The following is a 24,116-nucleotide window of genomic DNA, read 5'->3' as shown; positions in this document are numbered from 1 at the left end:
TTTGGCAATTTTGGCCTTGGTATTTCTCTCAGAATTATTGCTTCATCAGAATGACTGGCCACTATCCTCAAGTTATGTGTTCCATGTAAAAAGTTTCCAAGGATATGCGTATTAAATAAAAAAACCCATGAGGATGGACCCAGAGGATGGACCGAAAGTTAGCCACAGATCAGTAGGTAGCAGCATGGAAAAATCTTAAATGGAAGTAACATAGAATAGGGTGAATATAGTGAGGATAATATAGGTCAGTGTACAAAGGTTGAATAGACCCCATAAATTTACCGTTGTGGTCATGAGGCTTGGTGGCCCAGTACCAGAATATTTTGGCACCTGATTGAGGAGCCGGGTTCAAATACATGGGAATAACTCTGGACCCCTCCCATTGCACTCATCTCATTTTGCAGTTAACATATCTTAATGGGAAATTGAGACCACTCTAATATGTGAATTTTACTTTCTTAGAGCATAGAATGAATGAAGTAAATTATAACATCACTTATGATGAAATTAACCTTTATAAATTGATTTAGCTATGGACAGTCTTTTTTGAGGTGTCCACATAGGAAAATTATGATATCATGAAAATCAGGAATCAGAGCATTTCTTTTAACTAAAGAAAACCTGACAAACGGCCTAATATTATGAAAATAATTTAGGATTTTGATATTAGATTTGGGAATTCTCAATGAGAATAATGTTGTCCGATTATAGGTTAGAGCTATTATGTTTATTGTGGGGCATTTCTTATTCAAGTACCACACAAAAGAAAATTCATGAATGAGAAGCAGCTATGTATCTAAAGGAGCAGACACCTATTTCATGTTCCCTGTACTCCTGACCAACCCAATCTCTTCATTGCAGTGTACATATGTAACCTACCTATCATTCTGAGCAGAGGCCTGCAAATCAGCGGGTATATTCACCCAGGGCAAATTTAACAAAAATATGTACAAGGTGCTTCAAAGACCCATAGACTTAGTGCTTCTAGGCCTATCTGACTTGAATTTGTTGGCATTTGGGTTAGAGAATTATAAGTAGGTCAGCTTGTTGACATCACAGCCAGCCTGAGTCAAGCCATATCCACAAAAACTCAGCTGAATATCTCAAGTCTACCTTGACGGCATGAAATATGTGTAATGAGAAAGCTGTGAGCAATGAAAACAAATGTCTACTTAATATGATCTTAAATTGAATAACATGTTAACATGATTTGGAAAATTTAGCTGTTTGAGCTATATTTTTATGATATTACTGCAAGCTATTGCTATTAAAAATTGTTGCTGTCCCAGTGACTACTGTATCCATTATGAATCGAATTTTGATGACTTTTCTGTGTACAGGTGCCTGTTCAACGCACCATGGTCAGGTACAAGCTTAGACTCGAGTACATAAGTGCTCAGGCAGTGGATCAAGTACCTCCTATCACTGGGAGCATTCACCATCTGTGTCCCTCCTTGGCATTCTGGGGATGAGGTCGTGGCATACCTTAACCTAGTGACTGAGTCTTGGCCAAATTTGCTATGTGATTTGCGGGCCTTTAATTCATTACAGGTTTACTTCATCATATAAATTGGAAAAAAAACTAGGAAAAAAATGCTTGGGAAATCAGGAAAAAATTGAGAATTGGAAACCAGAATGCAAATGGTCTGTTACATGTGTGCATGTCTTTTAAAAAATAATGTTTTTGCAGAAATCTCAGTGAATTCTCACATTTGGTATTGAAATATCTGTGACATGATTCAATTTAAGCAAACCTACTTGATGGTTAAACAAATTTTATTGGATTTCCTCCAACACTTATCCCTGTCTCATCTACTGTAAATACAGGAAATGTAATTCTTTCAAGTGCTGAATGGTAAATTATGTATCAGTTGGGAGGGGTATGTAAAAATTGGATAGCAGCCCTAAAAGCAAAAAAAAAAAATTATAGCAACCATTTAAGCACAAATTTAATTTATGAGTATTTATTTTGATTGGGAGAGTTGATTTCAGGCTTCATTTATTTGAGGACACTCAAGGCTAGCTGCATAAAGTAGGGATAGAGCCTCACTTTGTATTTGATCATACGATCTGGAAATTTCATCCTCAAGCAGGAGGAGAAATGGTGTATGAAATGGGGCTGACTTCTTCTATCCTACCAACATCCTGGCAGTCAAGGGTTTATGCATGATTTTCTAATGGGCATGTTTGATGAAGTACATCACATTCATTGGGGTAGATAGTATGTTGTAGCCCTGTGATTTATCCTTCATACCTAAGGTGCTTCACCAGATCAGTCACTGGGCATGTAAATGAGTTAGGTTATTTGAAAAGTGCTTTGAAAGACTGATCTTGAAATACTTAAACGTGCCATGATTTATGTTTTCATTCTGTTGTTTGAACATATACATTTTGCTTTTGCTGCTTCTACACAAAGGGATTAAGGTTACTTAAACCTACTGCCATTGGGTTTTGGTTTGACTGTTTGGTCAGGAGGACTTGCTAATAGAAATGTATGCAGTAGTGCTATCATATCATCTTATATATTGTTGTTTTCTGAAAAGATCAATGAAATTCTGTTGCCCTTGTAATTATATTGTATTGTATTCAGAGTTGTGGGGAAGGAAAAGACATCTTGAATGGAATGCAGAGAGCAGAAATGTGCAGAATTGAAATGTTTATTGTTGAATTGAAATGTTTATTGTTGTGTAGGGTTTCAGGTTGCATCTTTTAAGGTTGAAAGGCTTAGAAATGTAGTTGTGGCTAGTTCGTGTCCATTCAAAATCTACCTTAAACAGTTGACTACTTTTAAAAATACCAAGGACCTCCTTTCCCTGTGATATATTGCACAATTTAATTTTGTCTTTCCTTTCAGTAATAACCACCACCTGGATAAAACTTGCTCTCATTATGTCATTGTTTACTCTAATTGTTGATACTGATACTTTTTCAAATTGCCATGGAAAACAGTTCAACTTAATCATGTTGAAATCACAGCCATCATAATAAATTTTAATTGTGTGGAATTCATTTCAAGAATCTCGTATGTTTAATGGAACTCTTGTTTACCAATGGCAAATCTTGATTAACAGTTTGCTTTTAACCTCGGAACAGTAAGCAAAATGTACTCTCTAAGTTATTGCCTAAATGATGAATGTATATCTTCCTGCTGAAATAGGCATTTAAATATAAACACAGGAATTTTGCATGCTGAACCTGTTTAGACTTTGGTTATCTGACATAATACACTCAAAAATTTGATTTAGGCATAAAAAATATATCTTTTGTGATTTTTCTGCATTAATGTCAATGTTGGCTGCATACCGTAGTGTTATTAGCCGCAGAGGCTGTTCACTTTTACTTACTAAGTTGTCTAAGGATTCACCAGATTATCATTATGTATGTCATTAGCCTAAAATTTACTTGAAGACCATTAACTGAGCGAAGGTAATAAGGAAAGTCATTTATGTACACAAGGAACAATACTAGTCCCAAAATGGATGTATAGGTACATAAGTAAGCTTGCCAACCAGTAACTGTAACAGAGAATTAGATTATAAGAACATTATGTCAAGAACTTTTAAATAATGCAGATTAATAAGATTTGTATTTGAAGTCTTAGTCCATGAATCACATTTTGCATTTCAGTTGGTTCCACTTCTGAGCAGGAAGGAACGCCAAGGAAAGGCCACATGGCTGGGTGTTCGATGTCATCTGCTGTCACATCAACACCTTCAGGATCCCCACCTGCAGGTTCTACACTGAAAGATACACGTACACCTGCTGACAAGGCAAGCATCCTTTCCAGAATGGCCAGGATGGGTCAGCCAACCCTAATGCTCCCAGATCTTCAAGCCAGGCGGAGAGCAGCGAGTGAAGGTGATGATGGCACAGGCAAGGTCACTGGCCGAGGTGATGAAAGAAACGCTGTGAATGAAGAAGACCCCCATGCTGAAGATGAGGTTGAGCTGGAAGATGGAGGCTATATTCTTCCAATTGAGGTAACTCATTCTGTAAAATAATGCATACTTTTTAAGTCCTGTTTTTAAAGTGGAAGTAATTTACCTCTCCTATAATCATTACTTCATGTAAAACTCTGTGTAGGGCTACACCTGACTAATGTCCTTTTCTTTTAAAAAAACAGATTTCCATTAATCAGATCAGTAACCCATAGCACTAGCATTTCATGCTAGTCATATTTTGAATTCCTTACAAGTTTTCAATCTGGACTCTTCCATATCATTAGAAAACAGTAGTACATAGAATTATAAAGTTAAAAATTTTAGACATAATGAATTATGTAGATTTGAACGTTTTTGTGAATGAATAAATGCATAAAATCTTGAATTTAAGATTGAATTGTGCTATGATAATTGCTATTATATATTTATTACCTTTATTTCAACAAATTCTGTACAATTTTGAAAGATTTTAGAAATACTTATTAATATTTCAAATATTGCTATTCTAGTCATTTTGTTTCTATTTTACTAAAAGTAAATTATCTCATCTCAGGTAACAGTGTGCAACAAAATTTTGTGGCTCTAATTTTGAATGAACGAAAAATATGGCATTGAATTGCCAATATAGAGGTCAGAGAATGCTTAAAAATTATTTTGATGTCCTAAATTTTGGGCCATCAAATTACATCATTATTTCCATTTTCACATTAGGTACAAACCTTATTTCCACTAATTATTGATGTAACCAACTTTTTGTGCTTAAATGTACTTACTTAGTTTTGAATAAAACTTACTTTTTTATGAAAGATAATACTTCCAACCATGATCACTAGGCCAAAAATATTACAAAGCAAAATCTATAATGGCATTCAATCAATATTTTCCGGCTCCATTTCAACAATGTTCGGGATTCAGCTGCCCACTGATCAACAAGTTAACCGATGGAAATTGCAGATTGTTTCAGGATGAAATATGGTTTTCGGTATAGATAAAAATTTTTTTCTTCTGAGTATTGATTTTGATGATATAAAATAATAAAGTGCATAGGACACTTCTCTTGAAGTCTCTTTCTGTGTGAGTGATGAATCCTTTAAAAAGTGTGTCAAAAGTGTATCCTTTAAAAAGTGTGTCAACACTTTTTAAAGGATAAATGAATTTTTAAGCTTTTGAGAAAAATCAAAAGCCAATGGTAGCAATGAGAATAGACCAAGTTGATGCCAATCTACCGTTGATGATGGTTGATTGGCATCAATTTGGCCCATTCTCATGCTCCAAATTCAAGGAATCATTTATTTTGAAGTTCATTAATATCTTATTAAAAGTTTTCATTAGTATTTTTAACTTAAAGTCGTTTAATTTACCCCTATAGTGGTAGGCACAAATATTTTTTATAAATGTAATATTATGTGAAATATGTGTGACTTTTGTATGTTTTTATCAGAATTGATTGCATTTAGCATGATACACCATTAATTAAGCTGAGAAATTAAACATAAACAAAACGAGACAGCAAATGGGACTATGATCCTGTATGATGAGTTGGAGTCAGCTATTACCATTAATTAGGCTTTCTGTGATTCTTTGATGTTGCTAGTTGAATTGTTATGGATTTCATATATCGTTATGCCTTAGTTTTATTTTCTAGTTGACATAAAATGCTAAGAAAACAATTTTTATTCTTATCTTTGATGTGTCCTCATTTGGTCTTGTGTGCATGTGACTGCTTATATCAGACAATTTTACTCGTAGTCGCATTTACGTCATGAAATGCTTGCCAGTTTAAAAGTAGAGTAATATTATTTTACATAGATCTGCGTTGGTGTTATATTTTCTTTGTGAAGTTTAGAATTCTTCTTTGAGCATTCATTTCAATTTTGAAAAAAATGCTCATTTGCAACAGGTTTTCAATCCTTAGTGAGAAAACTACTTTGATTTAAGGTGGTATTTTCATGTCCTCATCTCACTCATCACACCAAATTAAAGGCTCACTGTTTTTATATTATTATTGCATTGAGTTGGAATGAAATTGTCAAAAAAAATATAAGCATTAAATTTGAATGTAAAACTAATTGCCATTGAATTCAAAGAAAATGTGGGAGTTGGGAGTGGGAGTAGGGAATAAAAATTTCAGTGTATGCTAGGATATCTCTATAGCTAAATTGTTTAAAGCACCTGGCCGGATATTGTGGGATTTGGGTTCAAATCCAGGTAAATGAGAATGATGTTTACCCTTAGAAAATATTGCATTCCAATTGACAGTGATGTCTTTGTGAATCTGATCTCATGCATAGCTTATAAATGTAATGTTCAGCTGTAATTGATGGAAAACTCAGCCAATGCCAATATATGGAACACCTTTTGGGAGAATTAGTTGTTTGTTGCAAAATGATGAATTTTAAGTTGTTGATTTGTAAATCTGACAATGGAAATTATTAATATAATTACACCATAAACTTTTTGCCTTAAATCCCCTTAATGATATTTAGAGAAATTTAATCTATTCTAGGACAGCAGTTTTTTTAAGTGATAGCTGTTTCAGTCAAAATGCATCTTAAATTATGATGTCAAACTAGATTAGGTAACTCTCAAAAATTATTCATCCATTCATTTTTTAAAATGCACTCAAACTAACTCTAGTATAAACATTAATATTTTATCCATTTCTGGAAATAATGCTATATTATCAGTTTGAACTTGGAATCCAAGCCTTAAAATAGTCTTCAGGGGACGTATGTTCCTCAAAAATGAAAATACTGCCTTATCATTACTCCAGAGTAGCAATGAAAATGTTGACGCTCATAAAGAATGAATCTAAAAAATTCATTAAGCTTGTGGGGTACTACCAAAAGTTGTTATCAGTTAACCATTTAAATAGTGTTTAGGAACCCATTCATAAAGACAAGTTGCCTGCATTTCAAGCTTTTTTGTTAAAATATATTTTGTAATTTGAGGGTAGTGGATTCCACATAATTGCCATTAAACTATTGACTTTTTTCTTGAAAGGCTTATATACCAACAGATCTTTTCCTTAGTTTAATGAGATAGTTATATTTTTACTCAAAGAAATATGAATATTTTGATCTTGTGTGAAGGTGTTTATTATGTGGACTATGTCCTATTGATCTTCGTATAGGTAAAGCAGAAGCATGACACACCAAGGCTGTATTCATTGCAGAAGAATCTTATTTCTCCTTTTTATACATATATATCCAGGTGCTGCTGTGTAATTTTATGAGTAAGTCTATGGATTTTTCTATCATTTTGTTTTTATATAAACTTTTAATTTATTTTATTTAATCAATGGCCCATTTTTGGCTTATGCTTGACAATTTTTATATTCTGAGGTAGGGATCATATTCTTCATATTTATCCAGGTGAGCCTCACATGTGTATGGCTTAGTCTATTTGGCTTTTACTTTACTTGAAACGGTTATTTTAGAGCAATGGAAGGCTGATTAGCTCTGTTAGATTCAGTCAGTCGATAATAAGACATGTATTTCCACTTAGGTAGAGTATTGACTAGTTTAGTAAAGTATTTAATTGAAAATTTTTAATTATCGTATTTCAGCTATTCAAGAGTAATTAGGGCGCTTATATATTTAACTAGGTACTCACAATGATGTTACTCTTGAAGTTGAACCTTTTTTCAAAGGAATATTTTATATTTGTTGTCTTTTCTTAAACAAATGGAACATGAAATGCTGATTTCGTGGTATAAATCAGCTTTTAGATAGATCTGCTGCTGGCTACTGATCCCTGGTGCTCAAACGACTGATCTGTACCGAAAAGCTGACTCCCGAGCCGTGGCCTCCACCCTGATATATATGCCAAGCCGAAAATATGGTGACGTGTACATATAATTCAGGTTGGGGGTATGGCCAGAGAGGGCTTATCAGAGAGATTAGCAGTGGTAGGTATCAGTGACTAGGTCCCTGAGTGTGACTGATTTTCCTTTATCAAAGTGTCCATGTACAATTGAATTAAGGTTTCATTTAAAACAAATATGACCCTGGCCTAGCTTAAAGGAGTGGAGCGCTGGCGAGTTGTCGACATACATGTTAACACATACATTTGTAATACACATATGATTTAGTAGGTCCAAAGTCATTTGAAGCCCTTTTAGGGCAGCCTAGCACTCGCTTGCGTTAATGGAGCTGGTCGCTGGGATGGGGAAAGACAGGGGAAGTTGCCACTGTACGATATAAACTGCTCCTTGATGTGGTGTAGCATCCGTATGCACATCAATCTTCTGTGATGCCCTTGGGAGTGACACCTCCTGGTTGAAGATCTCACTTTCTTGGAGGTGATTCCACCAGTTGTTTTGTCTCTGATAAATGTGAGAAACTAAGGAGGCGTAGAATCCAGCACACCCAGGCGAGGAAGCCTGCCACTTTGGGTATGTCCACCACTTGTAATCATGGCACTAGAGGAATCACTGAGTAAACCCTTTTTCATGATGCCGGGGTTAATTGAAGGTACAACTTGGTTGTATCTATTAAAACTCCGAGATATTTAAATGTGTGAGTGGTAATTAGGATGGACTTGTTCATATTGATTTGAATTCCGAATTCTGTTTCTAGGTATGAAGTTATGGAATAAGCGCAGCATCGCTCTTTGGAGTATGTAATCCAGTTGTCCAAATAACAAATTATTGTAACATTAAATTTACACGTAATAAATGTTGCACAATCCTTAGCCCAGCGTTGCAGGATGGCAGGGAATAGGGAGTGACCCATGGGAAGCCTAGTGAAGGCGTATGTGGCATTATTGTATCGAATTCCGTAGAATTGCCAATTATTAACATTTATCTGTAATTGATAGAAAGTACTTAATAGATCTAACGGGAAGTTTCCAAAGCACCATAAGTACATAGTAATAGAAAGTGCAATGACAGCTGCAGAGAGTGAAGAGCACATCCAGGGGTAGATTGTTCGCAAGAATTCAAAACCTGGGTATCACAAGATAGGAATACCTAGTAATGGTTAACGCACTTCTATCTTCTGCACAAAAGAAACAAAACTCAGAATGATATAGCAAAAAACACAAGGAGCGCTACTAGAACCTAATTTCCACTCAAAAGAAGATAGGAATTCAAAGAAAATTCAAATGTTCACAGTATATCCGCAACTATTTGCTTCAAAGAACTGAAAAGAAACACCAACAAAACACTGTAATTCACCAAGAATGTACACCAAACTAAACCCACTTCCCTTAGAAAACTGAGGATAAGTGAAAGAAAAAGTACTGCAAGGGGTCCCTTTGTTTTGAAAACACCATAAAATTTTCGCAAAAGAAAAGAATTCCCATGCATCTACTGTTGACACCGTTGAGTTCAAAAAAATTATGCTAGATGGTAGAAGCATGCATTCCATAGATCCAAAAGCACTGTGTCTATGTAGGCATTCCCCTAGCTGGGAAAAATCATTTCATATGGCACATATATAGACACTCTCCCTGTTACAGCATCTTCACATCCAAAGACGTCCTCCCAATTAAAGGGGTTAAGAGGAGATTTTGAGATTATTCCTTCATTTTGCCTTACAGAGAGGTACCAAAAACTCAAAGTAGACATGAATAGGCCTAAATAAAATAATAATCACTGTTAATTTCTAATGCTCGCCTTATTTTTGCTCTTGAAGAGAAAAATCTAATGGGTAAATATAATGTACTGCCCTCTCAAAATTTCTGTAAAATATATATTCTAAGCCAAGGATGGAATTAAAAAAAAATCTTTTTGAAGAAAAAAGCTTTTTGTACAATTTATTTTTCATGGTGTCCTAATTGTACTAATGTGTAGGTGGCAAAGTCATAGTTTAAAAATATAAATTCCTTTCATACTGATAATCCTCATTTCCTTTGTGCTGGTTCACTTATTTTTTGGCCTGTGGTGGCACTCTTTAACTACCATTAGGTTTCAATACAACAATTTCAGAGTGTAAAAATCATATGCCTTGAGCAGGATTGCCTTGACCAGATCCCTCATTGTCCAGCCAATTGCTTTAGCCAGTTAAGATGTCAAGGTGTCCTCTTAAACTCTGAAATTTTGCGGTCTTTAAAGGAAAAAGATGTTGTGATGAAATCCTGGTCAAGGCAAATGATTTTTACTCTCTGACATTGTTGCATTGAAATGCATATTATCAGATGGCTCCGTTAAAAGTTACTGTTGCAGCATCTCCCACAGTTTCTTGCAATATACCATAAGGCTAGTTAGTGTATTACCATCACTAGGTGTAAGTCTGGTAGACTATTTGATTTGTTTGAATCTGAAATGAATCAAGTGGATAAATCAGGTATCTCAAAAATAATCTTTAATCCTTGAAACCCTTAACTGCATATGGCATTTGCCTGTTGTTTTTGAGCAAGTTTGGCAAGCAATCAGTTGTCTCAATAGCTTTGGTTACTGGTAGATGATGATTGTGAGACTTGAGCTTTGGCTCATGATAAAAATATTCATCTATCCCCATTATTTTATGCTAATTACTTCCAATGATGAATTGAGAAATTATTGAAACTGGCTAAATGCTATTGCATCTACCATAAAGAGGAACATGTCATTCAAAACTACTAAGTGGTGTTGTTTTGAATCCTCTGCTTTTAATTGTATGGTTTCAAATATAAGCCTCAATTTGCATCACATTGTCAGGTTAAAGTGGGATTAGTGCTTTCTTTGATTTGTTTGATGGTGATGTAGTGACGCATCCCAGAACAAACTTTTTTTTAATATATGTAGATCCTACTTAAGGCTATAGAAGTGTTTTCGTGAAACTCCCTGTGTGTTCAAGCATTGTTGACTAGTGTCTTGATAATTTTATGGATATCTATACATTATGATATGTCGACTATTATCTGTACCTAGATAAAATATTCATTTTTATTTTCCAATGTTGTGTATCTTTCAAAGTATCATTTATTAGCACTTATTAATGGTCAGAGTACAATACAGCTTATGGAATTGCAATCCCGGAAAACAACACCAAAAAACATTGCAATTATGAGTTGAGGTTTTTACCAGCTAAAAGAAGAAGTATTGAGTTGATGAGTGCTTACTTTGGTGTAATTAATGGGTAACTAAATGTTGTTGGCCAGTATTTAACCAGATTGGTAAGCTTCTGTCTCAGCATATAATATGGGCAAATATTGTTGTTACTATTATATTGGAACTTGGTCAACCAATAATTCAAGGTATTTTACAAACAATTTCAGGTATAAAATGATATTATCAGGTAAAAGAAGAGCACATTGGGACTCATGTTGTAGGGAATTAGAGTATAGAATATTAGAGTATTTTGACCACCTCATGAAGTGGAATCTGATGGCTTTACTCCTATATGAGGGAATATCTCCTTCAACTGCTTAGTTTGACCTTTTTCCAGTAACCAATGAAAAGCATTAAGTTTTTATAATTTTTAGAAGATGACTGCTTTTACTTGATTTTGGTGATTCTATGTCTCTTACCTTGTGCCACAGTTGTCGAAAAACATACATGGTTTGTATAAAAAGTAATGGGAATTTTTTTGGAAAAATAGAAATATTTCAGATATTGCTACAATGCCTCATAATTCTTCGAAGTACTTCCCTTGAGCATATACTTGGTCAGTGGCTTTTCTACAACTTGAAGGCTCCCAGGGAGGGGGATTCTGAAAGGTCCTTAAGGGCATGTGTGAAAGCACTTAAGGTCCCATAGTGGTGTCCTTTGAGGGAGGATTTCAGTTTTGGGAATAGAAATTAGTCTGCTGGTGCCAAGTCAGGACTGTAAGAGTGTTGGGAAATCATCACGATGCCATTGCGGAGGGTCGTTGCAAGCAGACACTCGACTCAGCCCTTGGTCGTCTGTCAAGACCTTCAGGACAAGTCTAGTGGAGATCTTTTGCATTGCCAAATTTTCAGTGATAATGGTGTGCACTGTCATCTTTTCAATCCTAATATGATCTACAATCATGCACATGCTTACGTGATTTGCACATGCAGTAAGGAAAAAATTGTTACCGTTACTTCTTATACAAACCTTATGCCTAGATTACTTTTTTCCATATAAAATATAGTTTTAATCAGATTCTAAAGAATCATAATTAACTTTAGCTATTAGACATAAAATAAATGGTTTTTCTAACATCTAGCTAAATAAGATCATGAAAATTTGCTATTTCCTCTGTCTAGAGTAGCTTTTTTCAGTTTTTAATGCTGCGGTGATTACACATTTGTCTTTTAGAATGTAGTATGTGACTAATTTAGTGAATCAGCAATATCTTTGATTGTAGCTTTTTGTTGAGTTCAGTCAACTGGTTATTTTTGTAAATTTTTGTCATTTGAGTTTTCATTTTAGATAAATCCACTTACATTATCCTTTTCCCTCATAGGTGTAAACATTTTTGAATGAATATTTGTAACAGGTGGAACCCATGCCCATTAGTTCTGGGAGTCGGCCTCCACCCCCTAGGCTTCAGCCTCGCCCCATTGGAGTTCCTCAGGTTCAACAACCCTACCAGTCATCTGTCTACTGGCACTCACCCCCTCAGTACTCCAACGTACCCTCGGCATCATCATATTCCCTTCCCTCAAGGCCAGAGTCCACTTTGCTTGGACATCCACAACAGCATCAGGTAGCAGCATAGTTGTTTATTTCAGTTCAGACATAGCGGTCTACCAGAAAGCTTTAAGGATTTCCAAGCAATTCTCTGCTCATTGTGGAACTTTTCAGGGAATGACTTGGTTTTGATGGCTATCACTAACTTTCCTTTTGTATTTATAAACATACCCACTTGGATACAGACTATTTATTGCCTTATTTTTTCAGAAGGAGCACCTTAATTTTATAAGTTCTTCCTAAGTATATCCTAATGAATAAAGCCATTGACTATAGATTTTTCATGATAATTGGCTCAGCTACAGGCTTTTTAAGTATCCCCTGACATTAAATTGAGTTTCGTCATTCATGATGGATACTGCAAGGTATTGTGCTAATTTATTGTAAATTTCTCAAAATAATAAATGTATTAGACTAGTGCAATGATTGTGAACTATAGCCCTGCCCCTTATGCATAGTTTGACATAAGATGTTGATATTGGGGTCTAATTATGAATAGGTATTATATTTTTCCTTGTGTGCAAGGTTTAGTGGAATCCCTTGTGAGTATTTCCAGTCACAGTGATAGTTGTTATATTTCATGAAGATCTGCCCGTTAGATTTCATGAAGTAGTTCTGTTTCATGAAACATAAATAGGATTTTTCGTGCATACTTTTTACTTTCTTATAATGACCGGACCCTTCAGGGCACTTGCCTAATTGTTTACAAGAGTGACTTGTTAAACAGCAAATGAGAAGGCTCATAGTGCCTACTAGTTAGCATGATAAGTGGGCCAAGGATAGTGGGTTTAAGGTGTTAAACTATTTGACACAGGTGATGGATTCATTTGCCGAGCCGTTGCAGTGCTCTTGCATAATTTCTTACGTCAGTTGATCATAAGAGATGCTCCATTGGCTAGTAACTTCCATAATATATGGTCAAATGCATTCTTGAGTTTAATGGCTTAAAAATTGCAAAATATATTTCATTCAAAACACAAACAGTGTTTGTGGAATGGAACATGGTTTGTAGAATGCAGTGTGTTACTGGAACTTAATGGGAAATGGTAGCAAAGGAAAAAGAACTGGCTCCCTACCCAGGTATGTGGATTTCACATTCCTTAAGGCTAAACTTAACCAAACCTACTGGTTGATAATTTTAAGAATGCCATCAAACCCCACTTTACTGTGTGAATTGCTGTAAACAATTGTTTACAAAATTATATGAATGCATAGATATATTTTCAAGTGACACAGTTGTTCCAGCAACTCAGTCCTCTTGAATTTTTCCATCTGTCCTTTCTTTTGTTTTTATGGAAGTTCACCCCTTTGCCCATGCAATTCATACTTTTAAGCAAATTCTTATTTGTCTTATGGCAAGTACAACCTACTTAATATTTTTAATTTTCCTTCCCTCAGTCATTTCCAGAAAAGGGGGTATGCTGGTTTTAGTTTAGGTATTTTACCTTTTCCCATTTGTTTGCTGGTTTTGTGAACCCTGGTCACCCAGAACATCTAATAGTATGCCATTTCATTACATGTAAGTAGCTTTAATGAGCATCGGCTTATATTATTCACATTTGAAAAATCATTACCCCTGGGAGCATGTCATCTGAATTTTAGAATGGTGGTGAACAGAAATGAATAATAAAAAAATGATGAGGATGAGAAAAAAAAATGACCAAAAAAAGATGATTAGAGCTATTGACAAAGGATTGATTTAAACGATCCTTCGTCAATAATGGTTGATTTTAATCTGTGAGTGGTTATCTATTCACAATATTATCTGTGAAGTTACTGAGTCACTTTTTGGGTTTGCAGTAATGTTGAAGTGTGGAAAAATATAAATTTATTTCAATAAAATATTGGATTTACTTTAAATAAAATAAATTGAGCCCTACGGCCTCGTAAATTAATAAAATTAAGTGAAAACTCCTTTAGGCGTAATAAGTTAGCAACACTCATCCCACCATGAAAACAAAATTTATTTTTTTGGTTCCTCCAATTTTTTTTTCCTAATTCCCCCCTCTTTCACCAAGGGTATTTATTGATAGGGTCTGTCCCTGATTCACTTATAACCTTGTGTTGTGAGTCCTTTTTTCCTTCAGTTCACTGAGGAGGACTACATTGTAGCCGAAATATGCATATCCGACACACACTCATGTCTTTCCCTGTTTTTTGCTAATTTCGCTCCATTTGAGTAATATTCTGCCAGTAGTAAGGCCCTTTTTGAATGTGTGAGTGATTGTTTTTCTGAGTGCTTGTGAGCTTGTCAGCTCTGGGGTTGTTCCTGGTGTGGAGTTTATTCCCGTTAACAGTCTAGGATAGTGTATATCTGTTCATAAACCCAGGTATCCTCAACAGAGTACTTTGAACTCTCTCAATGATCTCAATTGGGTTTGAGTTTTTGGGTCTGTAGTTGATCCCTGGCAAGGAAGTAACATTCCCGCAAACAACTGCTGAAGGGTGTTTTGGTTGAGAGGTTGCGGTTTGTCAATGTTGTGGAATTTCTTTTCCCTGAAACCATTGCAACTATTTTTGTTTTAATTGCGGACGAGTATTGCTAACTTATTATGGCTATTGGAGTTTTAATTTATTAATTGGATTTACTGCTTTCACTGCAATGAAATCCTTGTTGTGTTTTCAGGGACAAATATCTTCGGCTATTTTTTATGGAAAATCATGATTTTGTATGCATGAAGCATATCCATTAGGATATCAGGGAATTATTATTACTGGAAGCACTAACATGAGATTCCACTTTACCTAACTCCGAAACTTTGAATGTAATTTAAATGGGTATCTTAAGTTTAAACTTAAGTGACTTAAGTTGTTGTACAATGCACTTGTTAAGAATCATTTTAACATTTATTTATGAAAACCATTAGTATATTTAGCTTAAAGATTATAATCCTAATTTAAATCTCACCCTGTACATGAATTATATCTGGGTAGATCTTCTGAAGAAAGCTTTGTATTTGGAAAAAACAAAAGGGTATTTCTTATATGATTTTTACATACTGGTTTTCTAAATGAAAATTTGGACTGTAGACAGTGCACCACTGGCAAGATGGCCATTGGCTGCATATGCAGTCAATTCCTTATGAAGGGAGACCTATGATGCTTGTATTGTTAGTGACAGTGGACTTCTCAACACTAGTGGAACCTACATTCTTTACTGAGTGAGTGGATGATTAGTAATTAATGGAAGTGTATTGGTTATAGTGTAGGAGTAGGAGGAAAAACATTAGGCACTGGTATCACTTTCTATTTTTCTCTGCAAAAATATGATGTCCATTCTAAATTTATTATCAGATAGTTACAGCATTTAAGGAAATTCTGATGATCGCTAATGACTCTAAAGAGAAAATATCTAAGTTTTTCAAGTTAGACAGGGAGCAAACTGTGAAAATTGACCCTCATTTAGGTCATCTGGAGAAAGGAGCTGCAATTGTCAGTGTAAAGGGAATGAACATATTGGTGATGATAGATTGAAGATTGAAAATGAAACTAGTCTCTTCCAATGTGGCAGTACAGTAGCTACTCTGCTTCTGATACTAAATGGATATTTTAGTATGGGAAATTTTTCTACTTTTGTTCGAGAGAATGGTGTATGAGCCTGAACAGCAGTGACTTAATGGATATTTTAAGTAGAATATTACTGGAATTAAAACATTGAATCATAATTATGACTCCAAATTCAAGGAACAGTTGAAATGCGAACATCATCGGAGCCAAAAATATCCTAAGTAGCCCAAGCTCAGAAATGATTTGGGTAAGGATTTCCTTGAATACAAGGGGAAGGTTTTAAACATTGTCTAAGAATCCCATGTGGCCATACTGAGATATTTGAGAATTGCAATCAAGGAAAAAAATGAAGGTTTTGTAAAAAAGCAAAGCGGTGCAACTTGGCAAGGTACTGACCCACAGGACCCTCAAACCTATTGTCTCTAATGGCATCCTGTAGTTTTAGTTTTATCATTCGCACTCAGGCCTGCTGCCCAATGACTTTCATCTGTTCTTTTTCTGAAGGAAGACTAAGGGAAAGTAGTTTTTTGGCGATGAATTTCTGAAAGCACATATGAGTGCCCATTGTCCTGGTGAGGAGGGAAACAGTTGGGGAGAAATTCAAGAGCAAAGGAAGAGACTTTATTGCTGTAATAATTATGTAAAAGGTGCATTGTTGTAAACAAAAACACATGAACAACTGAAATAGGATTGAAATTTATTCAGCTGTACAATAGCTGGTGAGGAAACTTTGGACCTCCCATCATGGGTATATTTTAGTCAACTTTTACCATCAAATATAGTTTTGTGGTACTCAAATATAGTTGGCCCAGTGCTTTTTCTTGAAATGACCAAATTTTTCTGTTTCTATACCTCTAACTAAAATGGAGCCATGAAGCCTTTTGAAAGGAAAAATGCTCTCCACTCAATTACTTCTGAAACTATTATTGTTGTTTAAACTGTTCAATGAAGGGCCTATTTTATTTTTATTTCAGTTTTTTAAATTCTGCTTGATTTTGAGAGGCGAATTTTCTTGATGTTTTAATTATGAATCTCCAATACATTGGTTTTTAGTAATTAGCAGAGTAATTTTTCAACCATAAACCTGAAGTCTCAATTGTAACTACAGAGGTCTTAATGCTTATTATTTTGTCTTTTGATTCATTTTCTTAATAAGGTATTTATCAAAAAAATTTTACCCCAAGAATTTCAGCTTCAAGAAATTTTAGCCCCATGTCAAAATTCTATGTGAATTATGATTTGTTGCATTTCTTAAACAGATGCTTGGATGGATATGGAATGATGTATGATTCATTGGTGAAGAAATGACTCCACATTATTAATCCTAATTAATTGAAAGGTTTTAGCATAATTTTAAAGATACTTCTTCTGTCACAGGGGCATGACTGCCCTCTTAATGTGGTATTTTGTATCCATCATCATAAATGGCCAAATGGTGGTAAAGAAAATTCATGAATGATGATTAATTGTATAATACTCTAATTAACTGAGGTAGTACACCATTAACTTTACATTCTTCTGAAATAGAAAAATGTAAATTTGCTAGTTTTAAGTCTTCTATTACCGCTGTAAATAGCTAAATTTATATTTTCTCTATTTGGTAGAAATTAGGGGAAAATGTTTTATAATAAAATCACTAATATGCATGGTTGTTATCAAGTGTTTGTAGTCTGTACATTTTTGCTGTAAGCTGCCTCTGAGAAATTATAAATTTCGCTAATATCTTCTGTTGCATAATATTATCAAGCTTAGCTGGTTTTAAAAACTGGTATATGCATGTACAGTAAAACATCTATGTTCAGAACTTTTTTCTTTCATGAAGACTGCACGTAGTATTTCATACCTGCTGACATGGCTTAGGTTTATGGAAAATATCCTTTACTTGTGTTAATTTTGTAAACATAATACATAGCTATATTCAATGAAAAATTGCATAAATATTCCCATTCCCCCAAATTAGTCTGCAATTGAGGTAATTACATGTGATTATTTTTCTGACTATATTTTAACAATACTAATGTTATGTTAATAAATTTAAAAGGTTTTATTTTTATGAAATGTGGGTCAGAATAAAAACCTGCATAGTGTGGATTGTTTAATTTTTCATGTATATTTGTGATAGACAACACATACCCCTGTAGTGACTTACAGTTCATAGTGTTGTGAAGATATGAGCAAGAGGAACTTAGCACTTAACAGTTTGAGAACAAATATTTTGCTTGCCTGAACTTTGTCTATACATTGATACTCTCATTTCTGTTTGGTTTTTTGTAACTGATTGCCCTACATATTGTGTCAATACAAGGAAATCAAAAGACTTCAGCGCAGCTCAGTACAAGCATTCTAATCTGGCCTGTTTAGGCATGAAGGTAAATGATTTAATGATTAATTTTAAAGTTACAGGTTCAAAGCCTGCAATGATTAATTTTAAAGTTAGTGGTACAAATTCTGTATTTGGCATTGCTGTCTCAGTTAATTATGTTTAGCTTCAATGAGTTTAGACGGTGACATGACCTCGTATGTTAGAGCTTCCCAAAAAATGTAATTGCTAAAACTATCAAGTTTAGGGAAACGTGTAATGATTAAGTCAACATTAATGTATAATGATATACTGTTTTCAATATGCACCTATATAGTTCTATTGATTAAGAAACCTTTGACTTCTACTTCATTGATTCTGTGGACACCACTGTTATTAAGTATCACAGTTCCAACCTGTAATGCAAAGATAAAACTCAAAAAGACCTTTCACTCCTGTTAGACTTCGCTGATACTGGGTCACAACTAGAGACATAATCAGTGTAGTAAAATGAAAAAAAAATCCACTAGTCTGGACAGCATTAGCCACTCAAATGAAGCAATCAAGTTAATTGTCCACCTACCCATCCTCTTTTCTTTATAATTAATGCGTGTTTTCCTTCCAGAGACTTCCTGGACTTATGAAAATTTTCCAAGGTAATTCCAGTGCTTAAAAAAGGTGATATCAATGATATTTACCAACAGCTATAGGCCCATCACCATTATATTAATGATTGCAAAAATAATTGAATCATTGCTTGTATTTAAATTCTGGAGCATTTAGGCTGTCAAAATCTGCTAAACCACTCCTGATTTGAGTTCCACCCGTGGAAGTCCACAGAATCTACAACTGATTCAGTTCTTAAAATTGTATTAAATGATAACAATCTATGTACCAAATATTGAGTCTTTAAGACACATTTAAGTGTCCAGAATTTTATTTTATTTAGGTGTTATGGTGTTAGCTTGATATTATGTTAGCATGTAAACTAGTATTAATGCCATTTCCTACAGTTTGCCAGTCAGGATGAAATGCTATCTGTATGTTCTCTACATAGGGGTTTTACTGTATGTTGAACATGCATGCTCAATGAGTATTCTGAAAATATTGGATCTTTTATCATTATGGGATAAAGTGTTATATGCCAAAGCATGTCTTCTGGATTAATAATTGTGCATTTCAATGGCTTGAGATGAAATTTCACCACATTGTCTTCTAATGTTATGATATGCATTAATGTATTCTAATATTTAATTTATGAGTGAATTTTCATTATTTATTTCCTTAATAGCTCTATAAAAGTGCCTTGGGATTCTAATAGCCATGATAACAAAAACAAAGCTGCGGATCCAAGAGAAGCTAAAATATTTGGGACACCATTACTACTTTTCATCATGTTTAATAATATATAATTTCTGTGACTTGATTATGCTTGGCATATATGGCAGTATCTTAATGCTGTAAATGTCTCCAAGCATAAAAAATGTTTATCTCTTTGCCTAAATATGTATTCTGAAAGTAAATACAGAGTAACTGCCAATAATTTTAAATTACTTTGATAATTTTTTTCATGTATTAATTCTGTAGGGAACTTACCAGTCTGCCAACCAATGTGTCTAGGGTCTAATCCCATGTAAGGGATAGTGTCGTTTTGTGACATGCATTTCTTACATTTTATTGAAATATGTAATTACACAAAATATCCTCAGGTATTTTAGTGCCTCAATTTCTACCACATACCACCAGGGGCTAAATAGTGACAAATTATTGATATCTAATAGAGTACTCTGTACACAATAATTTATTTTTTTACTTAGGGTAAAATGGAGAATAATATAGACCATAATTCCTTTAGTGTGTGAGGGTATGTGAATATATCATCCCAGAAAAAAATTGGGTTGTCAGCCTTTAATATGTGGGTAAGTGGATTTTGATGGACATATATGCATTTTGTCCAAAAGTGTTAATTTGGTTGATGTTGTTGTTTTAATTGTTTAATTATTGTGGTGTACATTTAATATATCATTAAAAAATCCATTGCCTGGAAGCAGTGATTTACAAAATTGTCAGGTCTCAATATTTGCATGCCAAATTTGACTATTTAAAAAATAGATCAAATAATTAAGTAACATTAGGTTAAAACATAATTTCAAGGGCTCAATTTTCTGGTATCCAAGGTATCAAGATCTATGAAACAACTGATCATATGGCTTTCCTCTTATTACTTAAAAATTTATATAATTTTATATAATAGGAAAGTAGCATTGTGTTATTGTTATAATCTTCTGTTCAGATGATCTTTTTTCTTAATGGCCTGGTTAATTCAGAGCTTGATGAGACAGTTTCTTCCTATTGTGAGCACAGTTATTCTAATTGAGCTCCAACTGCAAACAGATGTTCAGTATTGAAGTAATGAGCCTGATGAGGAGAAATTAAACTCAATAACCTTTAATAGCATGCTGGCATCAAGTTAGCAGTATATTATGAGACCACAGAAATATTTCTTTTTTTTTTAATTCGATAGGTTATGTAAAATTGAAAATCTCCAGTCCCTTTTTATCAGCTTAATATTTGTATTAAATTGCATGTGTTAACATAATGCCAAGGCTAAAGTTGTAAGCTGGAAGATAATGAGTAGTACGCATTTTGGGAGTTCATCAGTACTGTTTATCATTCACAAAAATAACTCTGCCGCCATTCAATTAAGTAAAGGAACAAGTAGATAAATTAGGAGGCATTTTCACTATTTGAGCCAAAATTTAATATGCCATAAAAAGATTGTGAGTTCTTTCATGATACAGGTAAGCAAGTGCAACTTTGGAAGAAAATTAGCAGAGGTCCACAGGATATGTTGATGTCAACAACTAAAATTATCACTTTAATGATTGAGCAGCATGCTAATGATTCTTTTGAATTAACATGATTTGAATGTGATCATTTACCTTTTCATAAAAACAATTGTCAACAGTCTTGCTAAAATAAATGTGTTGGGTATTTACCTTTAGAGTATTATAATTGAGAATGTGCACATAAAAAGAAACTGCTCTATTTTTCCATGCGTCAACAATTTATTCAAAAAGGTGTTGGATACTTCAGGTGGAGACAATATGGCAAAAAATGTGGGAAAGATCAAATCATAGCTACAGTTATCTTTCGTTTAATGGCTATTACATTTCTTATTCTAATTAGGAAAGAGTAATAACTTCAAATGATGAGCCTGTAATAATTGTAATAATTTTTCTTTAATGTATTCATTTTACTTGCCAATAATTGTGAAGTATTAATTTTTTTCTTGCATAATTTTTTGAGATGGTATTGAAAACGTTTGTGTGAGTGCTGCAAAATTTGTAGGAACTCTGATGGAGTTTTTAGGCAATTCTGTTATGGTCAGGGTTTGCAAATGCCGGGTAAATACTGTTGTGTTTATGCTTAATTTTAAACAATAATTGTGTTGTTCTATTAATTTAGTTGATAGTTTAATATTTATTTGCATACTTAAATATGTAATTTACAATTTTCTCTTTTTTGTCCTCAAATTGATTTTTAAAATATTTAATTTCCAAGTGCCTATAATTAATCAATTTAAGTAATTATAGGGTTCATATTTTACTTAATTGGAAGGGATATGACACCCATTTAATTTCTGCTTAGTATATTTTTGCTGTGATACCTTCAATCAAATTAATAACTCTACTTTTGACTATTCTGATTAGCAATACCCATACCCCTCGCACACTTTGGCATTGACTGGACCTGCTGCTATTCCAAATCAACCTGCCTTCCAAGATCCACACCTTTCTGTCTTCTTATCGGAAACTAGAACCCAAAATGCAGAGCTGAGAATGGCAATGGGTCGTCTAACGGACAAAGTGGATGCAATCATGGGAAAGGTATGAAATAATTGAAAGTAGATATTTACATAATCTTTTAGTAGAAAAATTGAACTAATTAATTTTTGATAAAGTTTTATTTAATTAATGGTTTTAATGAAGTTTAATGCAGGTATTTAATTTACAGTCAATAAATTCTTACTTTCAACAGATTATTTTCCCACTTGAGTAAATATCAATAATTAACTACGAATTTGGATATTGTAAAGGTAGATGCACAGAAAACATACTCTCCTAAGTCATGACTTTTATTTCAGAATCTCTGGACAGCAAACAAGCATTTGACATGGTTGAGAGTTGCAATCTTTCTAAGTAATGAAAAATACATCGCTCATCCCTTCACAGTATCAACTGGTATACCCCAAGGATCAATCCTGGGGCTGATTCTCCTCTTGCTTTATGTAAATGACTATCTGCACTCAGCACTGAGAATTAAGTAAAATCCATGTGATTTGATGATCACACCAAGTTCATTATTTTGGAAAAATCCTTGAGTTCTCTCATTTTGTTAGACTTGCCAGTTACTGGAAAATATTTGATCTGGATGAGACATCTGAAAACTATTTTGAAGATTGTTCAACCAGTCCAGCGTGCTGAACAAATGCATATTATTTCTAAAGAACATTCCAACTGATTTTATGTCCATGGTCAAATTTATGAGGGTGCACCTTCATTGTAATGGTAGCTGGTAAATCAATGTTGCTGAATAATGCAGAAAGATAAACATGACTGTGTATAAATTAAATTTCTTATTAATGCAGTTTCATTAGAAGATTAAAAATAATTTTATTATTTCAACTTCTACACTTGAAATTTCCTCTGGCAATGTTTTCTGGGGCTATGCAGTGAGCCAGTTACCAAAAGTATTTTTAATTTAAAAAAGTATTCTGGGAGTGTCTTATGTAGACTTAAGCTGGAAAAATTGACCTGAATAATAGAGTTCTATCTGATTACATATGTATCATATTGTTAGTCTCATAAAAAATAATCTTAATCTGCTTCATAGGGATATCTACATATATAGGGTACAAGAAGTGGTAATAACATTCATGTCACTCGCCTAAGGACAAAGATCTTGTGCAACAACATTTAAGCAATGGGATCAAAAGTTTTATCTCCCCCTGTCAAAATCTGTATCAGCTACAGAATCCATACATACGAGCAAAGTGAAAAATTTCTTGCTGAGAGAAGCTATGTTATATTGTTGATGAATTTCGGATGAGAAAACAGGAAGTGTAACTATCTACACAAACAAGTTTCTTTTATATTTTTTTGTTTTTATTATGTTTGTATCCTGTATTTATTTCTTTTCCTGAAGAATCCTATACCTACATGAAGACCATTAATGGAAGGATGGATTCATAGACATTGTACATGCTGAGATTGTAAAGCTTTGATGAATTTATTTTTCAATTGGTAATTTAAAAAATAAGCATGCTTCCCATTCATTCAGTTTTAACTGCAATGACATTGTGCTTGCAAAGTCAGATCATGCATATTTCCTCAGTAAACTTCTAACTTTTTCAGCTTGATCGAAGTCCACAGCAACAGCAGCCTCAGGAACAGCACTCGGGTGATTTGCGGGCTGCATTTGAAAAGGACCGAGCTGAGTGGAAGGACAAAGAGGAAAAATTTGAAAAAGAAATGACTGAGGCAAAATCAAAATTAACTTCAAGAGTTGTTGCTGTTGAAGACAGGTGTAAAATGTTGGAAAGAGAGAACACATCCTTGAAAAAGGAGCTAGAAGATATGTCATCAAAATTATTGACTATGCAGGTTGGTTGTATAATACTTGAAGCTTTTTTGGAGGAAATTTAGTGTTTGAGCATGGTACTTCTATGAAGTGAATCCCATATGGGTGTATTAGTTCTTAAGCTCGTTTACATTTTTATGAA

At 34.0% G+C, this 24,116-nt stretch overlaps 1 protein-coding gene across 2 annotated transcripts in view; it reads left to right on the top strand.

The window, feature by feature from the left end:
* LOC139687891 (FK506-binding protein 15-like) overlaps positions 1-24,116 on the top strand; it is a 76,269-nt gene that overhangs the window by 28,316 nt on the left and 23,837 nt on the right. For both annotated transcript variants that reach the window (XM_071585235.1, XM_071585228.1), the window contains 4 exons: positions 3,628-3,980; positions 12,332-12,541; positions 22,045-22,221; positions 23,749-23,997. In XM_071585235.1, coding sequence (XP_071441336.1) covers positions 3,628-3,980; positions 12,332-12,541; positions 22,045-22,221; positions 23,749-23,997 — 989 coding nt within the window. The remainder of the gene's footprint in view (positions 1-3,627; positions 3,981-12,331; positions 12,542-22,044; positions 22,222-23,748; positions 23,998-24,116) is intronic.

The sequence above is a fragment of the Hetaerina americana genome, unplaced genomic scaffold, assembly GCF_022747635.1.
Source record: "Hetaerina americana unplaced genomic scaffold, ioHetAmer1.1.p SCAF_1, whole genome shotgun sequence".
Lineage (NCBI taxonomy): Eukaryota > Metazoa > Arthropoda > Insecta > Odonata > Calopterygidae > Hetaerina > Hetaerina americana.
The sequence above is the reverse complement of the archived record's forward strand: the minus strand, read 5'-3'. Positions and strand labels throughout refer to the sequence as shown.